This window comes from Pristiophorus japonicus, chromosome 14, assembly GCF_044704955.1.
Source record: "Pristiophorus japonicus isolate sPriJap1 chromosome 14, sPriJap1.hap1, whole genome shotgun sequence".
In the NCBI taxonomy this organism is placed as follows: Eukaryota; Metazoa; Chordata; class Chondrichthyes; family Pristiophoridae; genus Pristiophorus; species Pristiophorus japonicus.
This window is the reverse complement of record NC_091990.1, coordinates 36,463,094-36,481,069: the sequence shown is the minus strand read 5'-3', so window position 1 is coordinate 36,481,069 and position 17,976 is coordinate 36,463,094. Positions and strand designations below refer to the sequence as shown.

The 17,976-nt window shown below is 40.3% G+C and overlaps 1 protein-coding gene across 11 annotated transcripts in view; it reads left to right on the top strand.

The window, feature by feature from the left end:
- Positions 1-17,976, top strand: part of macf1a (microtubule actin crosslinking factor 1a) — a 577,816-nt gene that overhangs the window by 381,386 nt on the left and 178,454 nt on the right. For all 11 annotated transcript variants that reach the window (XM_070899169.1, XM_070899162.1, XM_070899161.1 and 8 more), the window contains 5 exons: positions 325-567; positions 2,107-2,335; positions 2,586-2,902; positions 10,162-10,338; positions 15,454-15,577. In XM_070899169.1, coding sequence (XP_070755270.1) covers positions 325-567; positions 2,107-2,335; positions 2,586-2,902; positions 10,162-10,338; positions 15,454-15,577 — 1,090 coding nt within the window. The remainder of the gene's footprint in view (positions 1-324; positions 568-2,106; positions 2,336-2,585; positions 2,903-10,161; positions 10,339-15,453; positions 15,578-17,976) is intronic.

The window sequence follows — 17,976 nt, the reverse complement described above, 5'->3', positions numbered from 1 at the left end:
ATGGTCTGCTACAAATACCAGCCCTGTACTGGAGAATGACACTTAAACAGACAACAGTGGTATAGAATACGGGATGGTAGCATTTTAATAATTATGTGCTTGCTATTTTCTAGTTTATACAGTTGCATGAAAATTGATAACGCAAATACCAAGCCTGGAAATAGTAATCTATAGGACTGAGAGAGACTGGTCTGTATCAGGATACTGTGGATTAGAACATGAGCATTATATGTTTTTTTTCTCTAAAATTGAATCTAGCAAAATCGTAACTTTTATCAAAACTTCATTATATCTTCGAACTAACTCATGATTTCATTGTTACAGGCAAAAGCAATGGAGGAATTTGAAGAAAACAAGGTTAAAATAGATGGTCTTTTGGGATGGCTCTCAACCATGGGACAGCAGGCACTGCTTCAGGAGGAACTGAACATAAAGCATGATGTTTGTATCAAAGAAGATGAATTAGATTCATTAGGAAATGGTTTACAGCTGCAAGGCCAGAATGATGTATTGAATGTTGTGGCTGAGATGGGTGGAAGCCTGAGCCAGCAGCAACAGGCACTGAAGGTATGAACGCTCCCATCTGTTTCAGACTAGTGCAGTATTTTAACGATTGTAGCAACAAATGAAAAATCACTACAGCTCCATTGTTTTGACCCTTCATATCAAACAGAAGCATATCCTGTTTAGAGAAGAATTTTGTACATTCATTTCTTGCATCCGAGCATATAATAATTGGTAAACACCTAAAAGTAACTTGTAACAAAAACAGAAAATTCTGGAAATGCACAGTAGGTCAAGCACCATCTGCAATATTTTGCTTGTTACTTGTTTTGTTTAATTTACTACTACTTCTCTTCTCGGTATCCCAGCTATGAAGTTCTGTTCCTCTCTCCAACGCGATTTGCCTTTGTCTCTTTCCCCTATTCACCTTCATTGCTATTCCCTTCCCTTTGTGCTTTTAATCACGTATTTGCCAAAGTACCTTCCACTTCTTTGAACAGCAGCCCAACCCTACTATCCAGATTAAAGGTCTCACTATGGGAACCCACCTTGGTTCCAGTTATGCCTGAGTTTTTGTAGGGTATGTTGAACACTTTGTCCCAGTCCTATTCAAGCCCCTCCCAGATCTCTTGCTCTACATAGTGAATAGGTGTTGCTCTTGGCACTTCCCCTGCCATATAAGTTGCAAACTACCTAGAATACTTGCCATAATCGTTCATGGGTTTTTATGTTTGACATACTGTAAAATCCAATGCACAAGTCAGGCCTTTACATAGGTTTAAAAATGTCCAAGCATTGATGATGGTGGAAGGAACTTTTGCAAGGAAAATTAATCTTTTCCCACAGGCTTTAATTTCCCTCAGTGCACTGCTTAATATGTACACATACTATTGCTCTGTACATGGTTGTTGGCCTGTTTTTTGGTATAATATCACTTCAAATTAGTCCTTGTAAATACCAACGAGTGAAATAAATTGATCAGACATTAAACACTCTGAAGTCAACCTTATTTATTATTTGATTGTGTTAACCAGTACATCACCAGAGAAAATTAAATCCCTAAATGGAAAGATATGAATGGGATACTTTGAACTTTTAATGAGATATTTTCTCAGCTCAAGTAAAATATTTAAGGCTGTGTATTTGGTAAGTAAGGAAGTGTGGACAAACATCAGTATTAAGAGCTGATTTTATGAAGGTAGTCAAATTAAATATGCGTTTTATTGTAGTAGGACATGAACTGTTGATGTAATTCCTTGAAAATAAAAAAACACCCGTTTTAAACTTGCTTACTGAATCACATGCAGCCATAATACTAAACATTTTACAACCTCAGCGTATTAACTTGAACTTTCGATAGTGGTGATTGGTTATGTGCTGACATTCTATAAATTAAAGTTTCAGAATTGAAACAAACCTATATGAAGTCAGTAATTGTTTAATGTCTGGTCATCTTCATTTACTGTTAATGAATCAGGAAGACTTGGATATCTTATTTCAATTGGTCTTGTACTAAAGAGAAAACTTAAATTCCCGAGTCAAATTTAGAGGAATGAAAATTAACTTTCTCTTGGACACATAATTGCGTTTTTTTTTCTTTAGGTCCATCATGAAAAATTGTTATCACAACAGCAGGCTTTCGTATTGGTGACACAGTCAGCTCAGTCCTTCCTGGACAAACATGGCCATAACCTTTTGCCAGAAGAGAAAGAGCGACTGCAAAGTAATCTGAATGAATTGAGGACACAGTATGAGACAGCACTTTTACAGGCAGAAACTCAACTGAAACATGTTCAGGCCCTGCAGGAAGAACTCCAAAAATTTCTCAAAGGTGGGTGAAAGAATCCCTTTCCTTTCCAAACTTCAAAAGAGTGTATTTACTGTGAGCTGAAAAGAATTGTAAGATTACAGTTTTTGGGATTAGCTTCAGTAATAATTCCAGGATACAGTGAAGTCTCAACAATTTGGGACATTTTCTGATGGTCTCCCATTCTCCGAAATATAAATTTATTACAGTAATATTATTTAATAACTATCTTTATTATTTGATAACCTTCTTAAACATTATTTTAAAAAAATAGATCATGGTGAATTTGAAGGCTGGTTAATCCAATCTGAGCGTGAACTTGAAGAGATGAAAACTGGAGAAATGGACACCGATTCATTACAAATCAAACTGCAGAGACAGAAGAGTTTCTCAGAGGATGTTATTTCTCATAAAGGGGATCTAAGGTATATCACGATCTCTGGGCAAAAGGTCTTGGACACTGCAAATGCCTTTACCGAAACCAATGCAAATGAAGATTATAAGACCCAAATCGATCCCTCTGCTACCAGCAAACTAGTGAAGGACAAGTTAGAAGATGCCAAAGATCGCTATAGCACACTTCATTCCAAAGTAAGACATCTTTCATTTTTTTTAGTGTAGAGGTATTTAAGGTCTTAGATTGTATTTTAAAATTCCAGTATAGCCCAAGCTCAGTCAGTCCATATGTGGTTAGACTGGCAAGGTTATGGAAGTCTTAGTCCAGTAAGAGGAACGTCATTGACCTCTGGTCTGTTTAGTTCAACTGTCTTGTAAATAATACTGGTAAGGGACACAGTAAACCATTATCAAATGTGCTGAGCATTATGATCCTCATAAGTGACCTAACTCATTTCAATTAGACACAGACCACTACAGCAAATAATCACAAGCTAGTACAAAAGATCTAATTTCCTGGGAAGTGTAATTGTGCCAGATTCAACTTCAAAGGGAATCAAAGCCAGAATAGATCATATTGAATGTAGCAGGGCAATAGTTAGACCTCTGGTATTAAGCATTACAGTTGCATTGTTGCACTAAATTTGAAAATTAGGCAGTTGGAATGTTTGGTGATTTTTATTTTGTAACCTCTACATGCCAGCTCAGTAAATCAGAGAGTGATTTTTTTTGTGACTTCTATATTTCTCAAGGTAACGGCTGGTTAGTTCAGTGGAATGGAACACTTTCTATTCTGGGCAATCATTGTTAGCATTGAACAGTCCCAGCTCAAGTACAGCACAGGTTGGATGCAAAGTAAAGATCACTTATTTTTGATCAGCAATGTGGCTCAGCGCAACCTCACGTGCAATCCCCCATTATACTCATGTCACATTTGTCATTTCACACACCAGCCATCTGGTGACGTTTCTGAATGAAATTGTCAATTTATGCCAAATTTAGGGACATCTCCTTTGGATAGCACTATTTATCTTCCCTGTTTCCAGCTTCAGACAACAGGCATTAGTCAGATTCATTACTTTTATTATTTTCCATCTCTTTTTTAAGTTCACCATTGAAAGGTCGCGACGATTTCAACTGCTATTTGAAGTGCCAGTTGCTTTCTTGATGAATCTCATGTTTAGTGTGGTAGTACTTAATGGCCTCCTGCCTTATGTGCTTCATTATTTCTCCAAGTCTAGTGGGAATAAATACATTTTTTTAAGAATTATTATTCCACAATGTATCAGCAATCAAAGTAGGCATTGAAGAAGTACAAAATAAATTAATGAAATTAACCTGATATTAATTGGACAGAAGAGGTAGGTAAAGGTAATAAGGGAATGGAGTTCCTACAATGTGTACAGGACTCCTTTCTAACCCAATATGTAGGAAGCCCAACAAGGGAGGATTCGCTATTGGATCTAGTAATGAGGAATAAACCAGAGCAAATAAAAGAAGTAAAAGTAGGGGAACAGCTAGGCAATAGTGACCATAATATAATACGCTTTAAGATAATAATTGAGAAGGACATAAGTATGACAGAGACCAGGATAATAGATTGGAGAAAAGCTGATTTAGGAGTGGCTGAGAATAGAACTTGGGAAAATAAAATGTACAACAATATTGGTAAATAATGATGCAGAACATCAATGGGGAAACATTTAAAACTGAGTTCAATCGAGTCCAGGAAAAATATATTTTGCTAAAAAACAAGAACAAGCTAAACACTAATGAGACACCATGGATAAATAAAGACATGAGAAAAATTGAGGGTAAGGGAAGAAGCATATAAGCATACACTAAGTACATGGACAGCAGGACAGAGCTTGATGAGGGACAATATGAAAGATTTGGAGAGAAGTCAAAAAAAACAATTAGGAAAGTAAAGAGGAACTATGAAATTAACTTATCAAGTAAAACAAAATAGTAAAATATTTTGCAGACACAAATAAAAAAGGAAGTCGGGTTGAGAATAGGGACACTCTGGGATAGACAGGATAATACCACAGACAGTGATAAAGAGATGGCAGAAATATTAAATAATTACTTTGCTTCAGTATTTACTAGGGAGATAGAACAGGTGGACATGACATCAGATGATGAGATTAGAAATGAGATAACTGCATTTAAAATAAAAAGAGGAGAAATATTAAATAAACTAATCAAACTGAGATGATAAACCCCCTGGTCCAGACGAATTAAATCCATGCATTTTAAAAGAATCTAGGGAAGAGATAGCAGAGGCATTGCTACACATAATTAATAATTCATTTGAAAAGGGTGTAGTGCCAGAGGACTGCCGTATAGCTAACGTAATACCTTCTTTATTTAAGAAGGAAGATAGACCATGTCCAGGTAACTATAGACCAGTCAGCTAACATCAGTGGTAGGAAATATAATGGAATCCCTACTAAAGGAGAAAATAGAAGAACATCTAGAAACCAAAAATATAATAATGAATAGTCAGCATGGATTTCAGAAGGGAAAGTCTTGCTTGACCAATTTCTTTGAAGATGTAAGGAAGAGAATAGACCAGGGTAAATGCAGTAAATGTAATTTATCTAGATTTTCAAAAAGCCATTGATAAGGTACCACAGAATAGCTTAATGAATAAAGTCAGAGAATGCAGAGTCAGGGGACAAGTAGCAGAATGGATAGCTAGCTTGCTTTATGACAGGAAGCAGAGAGTAGGGGTAAAGGGTAGCTATTCATAGTGGCAGAAGGTGGATAGTGATGTTCCACAAGATCAGTATTGGGACCACTGTTGTTCAGAATTTATATTAACGATTTAGACCTTAGAATCAAAAACACAATTTCTAAATTTGTGGATGACACCAAATTGGGCGGGATAGTCAATACTGAGGAGGACTGCAACAAATTACAGGAAGACATTAATAAACTTACAGAATGGGCATATAATTGACAAATGAATTTCAACTCTGAAATGTGAGGGTATTACATTTTGGTAAGAAAAATAAGGAGGTTGCATATTACTTGGAAAACAAGAATCTAAATGGGGTAGAAGAGCAAAGGGATCGTGGAGTACAAACACACAAATCAAGAAAAAGTAGCGACACAGGTTAACAAGGCCATAAAAAAGCAAACCAAGCACTAGGGTTTATTTCTAGAGGGATAGATTTGAAAAGTAGTGAAGTTATGCTAAACTTGTATCAAACCTTGGTTAATTCTGGTTGCCATATTATAAAAAGGGTATGGAGGCACTGGAGAGGGTACAAAAAAAGATTTACAAGAATGATACCGGAAATGCGAGGGTATACCTATTAGGAAAAGATGAACAGGCTGGGTCTCTTTTCTCAAAGAGAAGGCTGAGTGGTGACCAAATAGCGGTCTTTAAAGTTATGAAAGGTTTTGATAAAGTAGATACAGAGAGTGTTTCCACTTGTCAGGAAGGGCAGAACTGGAGGCCATCAATATACTATAGTCACCAAGAAATCCAAGCAACTTCTTCATCCATAGAGTGATGAGAATCTGGAACTCTACCATAGTGAGTGGTTGGAGCAAATAGTCTAGATTCATTTAAGGGGCAGTTAGATAAGCATAGGAGGGAGAAAAGAATAGAGGATTATGCTGACAGAGTTAGATGAGCAAACACTGGAGGAGGCTCGAGTAGAGCATGAACTGGTTGAGCCAAATGGTCTTTTTCTGTGCTGTATATCCTATGTAAAACCTTATCACCAACCTCACTTGCCAGCTGCACGTGTCGGCCGCTGACCACAATTTTCCATCCACTAAGTGTGAACTCAAAATTAGTCCCAAAATACCAAAATGATTATGTAAACATCTAAGTCACCCACAGTGAGAAGTCTCAGGAGTTTCAAACCCTTCTGATCCAGTGCCCATACTGAGTTGATAGTAGCCAGTAGTCTAGTTCATTACCTTTGGATTAGTCTGAATTGTCATCAGCTTGTTCCTAGTACAAAATCAATGAAATTATGCTAAACCTTTATAAAATATTGGTTAGGCCTCAGTTGGAGTATTATGTTCAAATCAAACAGGAAATTACGGGTGCATGCAATAATGGGTGACTTTAATATGCACATAGATTGGGCTAACCAAACTGGAAGCAATACGGTGGAGGAGGATTTCCTGGAGTGCATAAGGGATGGTTTTTTTAGACCAATATGTCGAGGAACCAACTAGGGGGAAGGCCATCTTAGACTGGGTGTTGTGTAATGAGAGAGGATTAATTAGCAATCTCGTTGTGCGAGGCCCCTTCGGGAAGAGTGACCATAATATGGTGGAATTCTGCATTAGGATGGAGAATGAAACAGTTAATTCAGAGATCATGGTCCAGAACTTAAAGAAGGCTAACTTTGAAGGTATGAGGCGTGAATTGGCTGGGATGGATTGGCGAATGATACTTAAGGGGTTGACTGTGGATGGGCAATGGCAGACATTTAGAAACTGCATGGATGAATTACAACAATTGTACATTCCTGTCTGGCGTAAAAATAAAAAAGGGAAGGTGGCTCAACCGTGGCTATCAAGGGAAATCAGGGATAGTATTAAAGCCAAGGAAGTGGCATACAAATTGGCCAGAAATAGCAGAGAACCCGGGGACTGGGAGAAATTTAGAACTCAGCAGAGGAGGACAAAGGGTTTGATTAGGGCAGGGAAAATGGAGTACGAGAAGAAGCTTACAGGGAACATTAAGACGGATTGCAAAAGTTTCTATAGATATGTAAAGAGAAAAAGGTTAGTAAAGATAAACCGTAGGTCCCCTGCAGTCAGAATCAGGGGAAGTCATAACGGGGAACAAAGAAATGGCGGACCAATTGAACAAGTACTTTGGTTCGGTATTCACTAAGGAGGACACAAACAACCTTCCGGATATAAAAGGGGTCGGAGGGTCTAGTAAGGAGGAGGAACTGAGGGAAATCCTTATTAGTCGGGAAATTGTGTTGGGGAAATTGATGGGATTGAAGGCCGATAAATCCCCAGGGCCTGATGGACTGCATCCCAGAGTACTTAAGGAGGTGGACTTGGAAATAGTGGATGCATTGACAGTCATTTTCCAACATTCCATTGACTGTGGATCAGTTCCTATCGAGTGGAGGGTAGCCAATGTAACCCCACTTTTTAAAAAAGGAGGGAGAGAGATAACAGGGAATTATAGACCGGTCAGCCTGACATCGGTAGTGGGTAAAATGATGGAATCAATTATTAAGGATGTCATAGCAGTGCATTTGGAAAGAGGTGACATGATAGGTCCAAGTCAGCATAGATTAGTGAAAGGGAAATCATGCTTGACAAATCTTCTGGAATTTTTTGAGGATGTTTCCAGTAGAGTGGACAAGGGAGAACCAGTTGATGTGGTATATTTGGACTTTCAGAAGTTGTTCGACAAGGTCCCACACAAGAGATTAATGTACAAAGTTAAAGCACATGGGATTGTGGGGGTAGTGTGCTGACATGGATTGAGAACTGGTTGTCAGACAGGAAGCAAAGAGTAGGAGTAAATGGGGACTTTTCAGAATGGCAGGCATTGACTAGTGGGGTACCGCAAGGTTCTGTGCTGGAGCCCCAGCTGTTTACCCTGTACATTAATGATTTAGACGAGGGGATTAAATGTAGTATCTCCAAATTTGCGGATGACACTAAGTTGGGTGGCAGTGTGAGCTGCGAGGAGGATGCTATGAGGCTGCAGAGCGACTTGGATAGGTTAGGTGAGTGCAAATGCAGTATAATGTGAATAAATGTGAGGTTATCCACTTTGGTGGTAAAAACAGAGAGACAGACTATTATCTGAATGGTGACCGATTAGGAAAAGGGGAGGTGCAAAGAGACCTGGGTGTCATGGTACATCAGTCATTGACGGTTGGCATGCAGGTGCAGCAGGCGGTTAAGAAAGCAAATGGCATGTTGGCCTTCATAGCGAGGGGATTTGAGTACAGGGGCAGGGAGGTGTTGCTACAGTTGAACAGGGCCTTGGTGAGGCCACACCTGGAGTATTGTGTACAGTTTTGGTCTCCTAACCTGAGGAAGGACATTCTTGCTATTGAGGGAGTGCAGCGAAGGTTCGCCAGACTGATTCCCGAGATGGCGGGACTGACCTATCAAGAAAGACTGGATCAACTGGGCTTGTATTCACTGGAGTTCAGAAGAATGAGAGGGGACCTCATAGAAACGTTTAAAATTCTGACGGGGTTAGACAGTTTAGATGCAGGAAGAATGCTCCCAATGTTGGGGAAGTCCAGAACCAGGGGACACAGTCTAAGGATAAGGGGTAAGCCATTTAGGACCGAGATGCGGAGGAACTTCTTCACCCAGAGAGTGGTGAATCTGTGGAATTCTCTACCACAGAAAGTTGTTGAGGCCAATTCACTAAATATATTCAAAAAGGAGTTAGATGAGGTCCTTACTACTAGGGGGATCAAGGGGTATGGCGAGAAAGCAGGAATGGGGTACTGAAGTTGCATGTTCAGCCATGAACTCATTGAATGGCGGTGCAGGCTAGAAGGGCCGAATGGCCTACTCCTGCACCTATTTTCTATGTTTCTAAATCGGGGCACCACACTTTAGGAAGGATGTCAAGGCCTTAGAGAGAGTGGAGAGGAGATGTATTAGAATGGTAGGGATGAGGGACTTCAGTTATCTGGAAAAATTGGGTTTGTTCTCCTTAGAGCAAAGATGGTTATGTGGGGATTTGATAGAGGCGTTCAAAATCACGAAGGGTTTCGATAAAGTAAATAAGGAGAAACTGTTTCCTGTGACAGAAGGGTCAGTAACCAGAATGTACATATTTAAGGTAATTGGCAAAAGAGCCATTGGCGACATGGGAAAATAATTTCTTACGCAGTGAGTTGTTGTGATTTTGAATGCACCACCTGGAAGGGTAATGGAAGCCGGTTCAACAGTAACCTTTAAAAGAGAATTGGATAAATACTTGAAGGAAAAAAGCTTACAGGCTATGGGGAAAGAGCAGTGAGGGTGGGACTAATTGGATCGCTCTACCAAAGAGCCAACACAGGCACATTGGGTCGAATGGCCTCGTTCTCTGCTGTATCATTCTATGATCTTCTCTTCTACTTTGTTCACCTTTGATGGTGCAGAAGGAGTTGAGTCTTTTTCATCTGGTTCTCAAAAATATTGATGCAGGAAACATCTTGTGCTGTGTTATGGTTGAATTCAAACAGGAAATGCTGGAAATACTGAGCAGGTCAGGCAGCATCTGTGAAGAGAGAGAAACAGAGTTAACTTTTCAAGTTGATAGCCTTTCATTAGAATGTATGACTGAATGTTAGTTTAAGCAACAATGACCTGGCAAATGTACTGTCTTGACAGATCTTCAATAGATTAGACACTTGCTAAATGGGACACATCTGACTCTTATGTTATCAAAATTGTGGAGTTTAAACATCTATATAATTATTTATTTGCTTGGTTCATAGTGTAATAAACTTGGCTCTCACCTGGCCAATATGTTGGAGAAATACCAACATTTCCAAGAGGTAGCCAATGGACTAGATTTGTGGCTAGAGAGCTCGGAGACAACTGGAGACAATCTTCTGTCAGAAACTATTTCTTCTGATCCACAAAGCATGCAGAAGCAGCTTGAGAGTATCAAGGTAAATCAACATCACTATAACGTTGTTCATTCTAAATTATAAGCAGAACTGTGAATTCTTCAAAATATTTTTTAATATGTATCTCAAACAATGGGGGTAATTGTAACCCCAAACACAGGTGGGTATGGGGTTAAGTGGGAGCTTAAAATGTTTGAAGTCTGAAATAGGAACTAACCCACCCACATCTGGTTGTAATGGAAGCAGAACAAGGGGTGGGTGATCAATCTGCTCTTAAGAGGCAGGTAGGTCGTTGAAACCTTTTAATGAGACTGAGTGCTACTATTTTTAGTGTTTCTATTTTTTTAACCCAGTTTGGCCAGGTTTCTCGGACCTTGGGAAACACATCCGGTAAAAGGAAGCGAAAAGGACTGGATCCATCAGTCAGTGCCTTTACAGCACTGGTTTTGGGCTAGGAGGACGGGTGTTTCCTCCAGACCCAACAAGCTAATCTGTAAACGGCTCCCCCCACCTCCACAAACTCTTTCTCCCCGCTACCTTCGATCTCTCTCCAACCTTCCCAACCACGCTCAACCCGCCCCCACCCCGCGATCTCCACCCTCCACAACCACGAAAAGTGTGGCCTTTTCTGGAGAACTTCTCCACCCGACAAGCAGCCAAGCCTGTCAATCAGGCTGGCTTCTGGGCAGGGAATCAGTTTAAATTTTAAAAAGACACGCACGTCATGGAGTTAAAATTCCACGCCGTTTCTGACCATACCTCCACCCCTCCGCTCCGAAACCCCGCCCCAGTAAATGCGGGAGCCAATGTTTCTAATTTATGAAGTACATTCATTCCTTAATTTCTGAAAATACCATTTGGCATGATGTTGGATCAAGAGAAGAGGTGAGATTATGTTTTTATCGCAGGCTGTAGACAGTTTTTTCACATCAGCAGTATAGTATGAGTAGTATAAGATGTACCCCGGGAATTTCCTGGGAGTTTCTCCCGCTTTGTCTCGCCTGCAGAAGGGGAGAAGCCAGCGGAAATTCACCCCATTAAAGTAACAAGCAAAGTTATTTTCGTGTAATTTTCCTTTCTTTTCAGGTTTAATTTCTCTGCGGGGAATATCAAATACAGATGCTTCTTGGTTGGGATCCTGTCGAAACCAGCCTTGGATGCAAATCTGAGATTTTGCTAAGGAACTAGTGCTTTTGTAATATTTGTGCAACAACAACACCATCTTGCATTTAATGTAATAAAACATCCCAAGGCGCTTCACAGGGGCGTTATTGAAGAAAGTTTGATACCGAGTTGCATATGGAGATATTAGGACAGATGATTAAAAGCTTAGTCAAAGAGGTAGGTTTTAAGGAGTGTCCTAAAGGAGGAGTGAGAGGTAAAGAGGTTTAGGATGGTAGTTCCAGAGCTTAGGACCCAGGCAACCTAAGGCACGGCCACTGATGGTTGAGCGATTATTATCAGGGATGCTCAAGAGAGCAGAATCAGAGGAGTACAGATATCTAGGGGGGGTTGTGGGGCTGTATGAGATTAAAGATAGGGAGGGGAGAGACCATGGAGGGATTTGAAAACAAGGATGTGAATTTTTAAATCGCGGCATTGCTTAACCGGGAGCCATTGTAGGTCAGTGAGCACAGGGGTGATAGATGAATGGAACTTGGTGCGAGTTAGGACACGGGCAGCTGAGTTTTGGATGATCTCAAATTTACGTAGGGTCAAATGTGGGAAGCCAGCCAGGAGTGTGTTGGAATAGTCAAGTCCAGCAGTAATAAAGGCATGGATGAGGGTTTCAGCAACTGATGATCTGAGGTAGGGGAGGAGACCGGCATTGTTACGGGGTTGGAAATAGAGGTCTTAGTTATGCTACGGATATGCTGTCGGAAGCTCATTTCAGGGTCACATATGATACCAAGGTTGCGAGCAGTCTGGTTCAGCCTCAGACAGCTACTAAGAAAAGGGATGGAGTCGGTGGCTAAGGAACGGAGTTTGTGGTGGGGACTGAAGACAATGGCTCCAGTCTTCCCAATATTCAATTGGAGAAAATTTCTGCTCATCCAGTACTGGATGTCGGACAAGCAGTTTGACAATTTAGACAGTACCTAAAGTTTACCTAAATATCAGTGCTGTTGAGTATAATTTTGAGGTCATCGGAGAATAAGCTAAAATACAGAAGTTGTAAAATCTAGGAGGGTAGAAGAAACCCAAAAACCGAAGTGTTGGTGAAGACGAAACCCAATGCTGTAATTATCTCAACGGGAGGTTGGATGATTGATTTTCTTTCTCTATAAAAACTAGCCAATTGTTTTATTGCCTACATATGATGCGGAGAGCGAGAAAGAAGTACTTTCTATTGAAGACACCTGGCTTATAAAAATGCAGGTATCTTATGAATCATCATTTTTTTTTAAAAAAGGACTGCTTCCCACTTTAAGTGTCAGCTTGGTTCATTTAGTCGCACTCTCCCCCGAGTCAAAAGGTTGAGTTCAAGATCCTCTTTAGTACTTGAGCGCAAAATTTATGTTCACATTTAATTGCAATACTAAGGAAATGCTGTGTTGACAGAGATGCCATACCTTGGTTGATGCATCAAACCTTTCGTCTGTTCTGGTGGTTCAAGTTGACATTAATCTCATGACACTATTCAAGCAAGAGCAGGGAGTTCTCCCAGTATCCTGACCAACATTCCTCCCTCAACTAACCTCAAAAAAGATAGTGATCAGATTTGTGCTCTTTGCACAAAAAAGCTTTGTGATTGCCTATGTATCAGTTACTGCACTGCAAATTATTTTGTATTTCAAGTGTTTTAAAACATTTCTGAGATATGATAAGTTGCCATTCAATGCAAGACTCTCAAAGTCTGAGTGCTTTTTTTTTTCCTGGTTGGATACTTCTAATGCCTTTTACTGTGGTCTCTGTCAGTGTTTTATTGATGAAGTAAAAAAAAACACATCTACACCGTAATAGCTTAATGTTTCGAATATCCAGTAAATCAATTGTATTTTTAACTATTTGATATGTAGATTCAAACAACCCAATTAAGTAATGAAGTTAACATGTCAAATTAAGTTATTAGAGGGTATAATCGGTTTATGTCCATGTTTTTTTTTCTTAAATCTCCCACATCGCAAAACTGCATTTCTCATATTCATTATACATCTAATTTTTCACTTATTTTCCTGGTGATTTTAGTGACTAAGGACAGGGCTGTCTGGAGTTGTGTTGCCCATAACTAGGGGAAACTGCAGGCGATTTCTATTTTTATTTTGCTTATTTATGGGGTTTCTTAAGATACCAAATTATGCTTGCCTCCTTTACTGTGAGAAACTATTGTAACTTTTCAAAACTAATTGCATTTATGGATTAAACAAGTTTCATATATTGCATTAATTTTAATGCTTGTCAATTATGGATTTTGGGGGAATAGTCCACTCATATATTTAACAGTCCAGAATTCCATTTGGGATGTACTCGTAGATGCTACAGCAAAATTTAGGGGAGAAATTCGGGAGCGCCCCATTTGGTGCGCTAATCTTTTTCTACTTCAAAAGAAATTTGAGTGTTGCACTCCTGGAGCGCAAGAGGCAGCAGACAGGGCAGTAAGTTGAGCAGTGCTGCACATTGGGCCGTGCAGCGCTGCTGCATTGAAAGGCTCCTTCCCTCCCTTAAAGGGAAGCACCCTCATTGCAGGCTCTGCAAAATTAAAACTTACCTTCTCCCCGACGGCAGCTGCGATCCGGCCGGATGCAGTGAAGCAGAATGCCAGGCTGATTGATCTCGGCCAAAGAAGAGTGGCACCAAACCTGAAGGAGAGCAGGTCATTTTTTTTTTTACTTCGGCCACCTCGCCTTTAATCATCCCCAGAGTGCCCAGCCTACTGATGGACGCCTCCTGCAGCTGCTGGCGTTTTCGCCCGGTGATGCTGCAGGGGGTGGAATGCAAGTTCAATTCTGGGGCGAGGCGCACGGCGATGACGTCATGATCTCTGGGCAAAGGAGATCGGGACACATCGCCATACCACCGCCGCAAACCTCCCACCGAATATGGCGGGAATCGATGTTATCACCGCGCCCGGTCGGTACCTGGTTAGTGCCACGTTATCGCCCCCCCCCGGAGGCGAAAATGGGAGAAGCTAAGGAGGCCAATTTCTCAGCATTAATCTTTAGTTTAAAAACCATGGGGTCGAAATTCAGAATCGCCCCATTTGGGTGCGGTATAGCCTTATTGAATGCTTTCTTGTGACTGTAAAACAATTATGACAAACTTAGATTTTCTAACTGGTGATATTATAACACTGGCAGCCGCTTATTTACTTAATTTTAAAAGGTTTACTGCCAGCATTAGTATAATAATAATTGGAAAATCTATGCCACAGATCTTTATATTCTTTGGCAATTTTCTCCCTTTTCCTGAAGGCTCTGTGTTCTGCCAGATCAAGTTGCCTGTATGCAAACAGACCTCAATATTTTTGCCCAGGTGGCTGTTCTTCATGTGTGAGCCTAGAAAGTGAGTGTCAGTGGGCTATTACCGTGGAGCACATCACAACTGAGCCCAATTATTCTCTTTCCCAATGTCCAAATACATGCACTCACCCACAGGGTTACTGGATATCCATCAGAAGCACAGGCCCTTGCCATTCTTTCCCCTCCCTGGCCAAAGGGTTTTGAGTCTATTTGTAGTGCTTTCACAGAAGGGATCTTCCATTCTGTATGGCTCAGCGGTATACTGGGCAATGTCTTAATCCACCAGGCCATCAGAGGAGCTTTGTGGTACTTTATACAGTACAACGGATTAATTTAGTTGAATTTCTATCATATATAAACCATTATTGAATAAAATTCAAATCCAACCTGCATAATAACCATCATTCACTTATTATTAAAACAAGTTCCCCGCCTTGGAACATTTTACTACGTTAAAGCCGCTAAATAAATGCACATTGTTGTAGAACAAGAACATTTGAGTAGTGTGTTGAATGTTACCAGTAGCTATTGAAGCTGTTAAAATCATGTCTCGTGGAAATTATTGTAGATTTTATTGACTTTATATTTGCATTTTATGTGGTGCTATAAATAAGCAGTGTTGCGAGTGTGAATCTTGCAGTTAATGAATTATTAATTTGTATTCTGGATGTCTCACTGTGCAGTTGTGTAATTACAGGTGCTTCAGGGAGATTTAGCTGAACACCAAGTCAGTGTAGAAAAGTTACAGAAAGCAGCAAAAAATCTCTTGTTCTTGGATGATGACCTTGTTCCAAACCAGGATCAAATTCAGCAAACAACAGGTACAGTTTTCAATATTAGCCATATATACCAAAATATAGTTTTCCAATTATAACCAAGAGAAAACAATACTTCCCATCAGCAATTAGCACAAGTATCTTCAATGCATGTAATTAATATGGATGACCCACTAAACTTTGAGTCATGTTCTCAGATATTTGCTGTAAATATGTTCATTCATTTTCATATAGCAGCTCATAAATCTGGTGCAAATAGCTCAGTATCACAATGAAAAATGTCACAGAAAAACTTGAAGAAAATACAATTATTTTGTAGTAAAAAATTGTGTACATTTGAAAATTACATTTAAATAAAAAGACAATAATATTTCCGAAAGTAAAATAATATTTCAGAGAAAGCCATGCTCAGTATGAAGTTTAACATTATAGGGCAGCGTAGTAATCCAGGCAAGTATGCCAGAATCCCACTGGTATTGCATAACACATATTTATTGAATGATGTCTTTGCTGCAGTGGCACATAGTTTAAGTGTTAAGTCGTTTGAAAGTACTGCATGAGAAGTACTTAATCATTTTGAATTGTTGAGTTAATCCTACCTAGTTTGGAGATGGTGAAAATGGAAACAGCACCAAATGGGATTTTCTGCGGGGAATCCTCTCAATCACAGTAACGTACTAGCACTAAGTTAATGAAGCAACCAATTGGGTCAAAGTGATGCTATATCAGCTAACTGTTTACAAAAGTCGGAGGAGATTCATTGGAGATCAGAATAACTTGCAAATCGTACAAAAACAAAAAAAACGGAGAATCTGAAACAAGCTCAAAAAATTGCTGCAAGTACACTGTTCTGACAGCAGTTGTAATGAACAAAGATAAGTTAACATTTTAGTTAATTTGTCTTTTCTGTTTACATTTTCTATTTTTATTTCCTCCCTCTGCTTCTCCTGCTCTTAGTGATGAGTGAAAGGAGTTGAGGTACAGATCTAATGGAATGATGGAACAGGCTCAAGGGACTGAATGACCTAATCCTGTTCCTTTATTCCTCTAATGCCCCCCCGCCCCCGCCCCCCCCCATTCTTTACTTGCTCCCTTCCTCTCCCACTCCTTTCATTTCCCTTTCCAGTGCCTCATTTCTTTTCCCTCATTTCATTCTCCCCTTCCCTCATTTCGATCTCCCCTTCTCACTCCCTGTCCTCTTCCCCTTCTCCCTTTACCTTTCTTCCTCCTCCCTCTCCCTCTCTTCCCTCTCTTCCCTCTCCCCCTCCCTCCTCCCCTCCCTTTCCCTTAAAAAATTGATTAAAAGCACAAAACAAAGTTCACTAGTGTCAGCTGTGGCTCAGTGGGTAGCACACTCACCTCGGAGACAGAAGGTTGTGGGTTCAAGTCCCACTTCAGAAAACAGAGGGTCGGGATAAATGGTTAATTCTCGGATTGGCATCAGTAACTAGTGGGGTGCCGCAGGGATCAGTGCTGGGACCCCAACTATTTACAATCTATATTCACGACTTGGAGGAAGGGACTGAGTGTAACATAGCCAAGTTTGCCGACGATACAAAGATGGGAGGAAAAGCAATGTGTGAGGAGGACACACAAAATCTGCAAAAGGACATAGACAGGCTAAGTGAGTGGGCAAAAAATTGGCAGATGGAGTATAATGTTGAAAAGTGTGAGGTCATGCACTTTGGCAGAAAAAAATCAAAGAGCAAGTTATTATTTAAATGGAGAAAGATTGCAAAGTGCTGCAGTACAGCGGGACCTGGGGATACTTGTGCATGAAACACAAAAGGTTAGTATGCAGGTACAACAAGTGATCAGGAAGGCCAATGGTATCTTGTCCTTTATTGCAAAGGGGATGGAGTATAAAAGCAAGGAAGTCTTGCTATAGTTGTACAGGGTATTGGCGAGGCCACACCTGGGATACTGCGTGCAGTTTTAGTATTTACGAAAGGATATACTTGCTTTGGAGGAAGTTCAAAGAAGGTTCACAAGGTTGATTCCAGAGATGAGGGGGTTGACTTATGAGGAAAGGTTGAGTAGGTTGGGCTTCTACTCATTGGAATTCAGAAGAATGCGAGGATATCTTATCGAAACATATAAGATTATGAGGGAGCTTGACCAAGTGGATGCAGAGAGGATGTTTCTGCTGATAGGGGAGTCTAGAACTAGGGGGTATAATCTTACAATAAAGGGCCATCCATTTAAAACTGAGATGAGGAGAAATTTCTTCTGAGGATTGTGCATCTGTGGAATTCGCTGCTTCAGAGAGCTGTGGAAGCTGGGACATTGAATAAATTTAAGACATAAATAGACAGTTTCTGAAACGATAAGGGGTCATGGGGAGCGGGCAGGGAAGTGACCCGAGTCCATGATCGGATCAGCCATGATCGTATTAAATGGCGGAGCAGGCTCGAGGGACCGTATGGTCTACTCATGCTCCTATT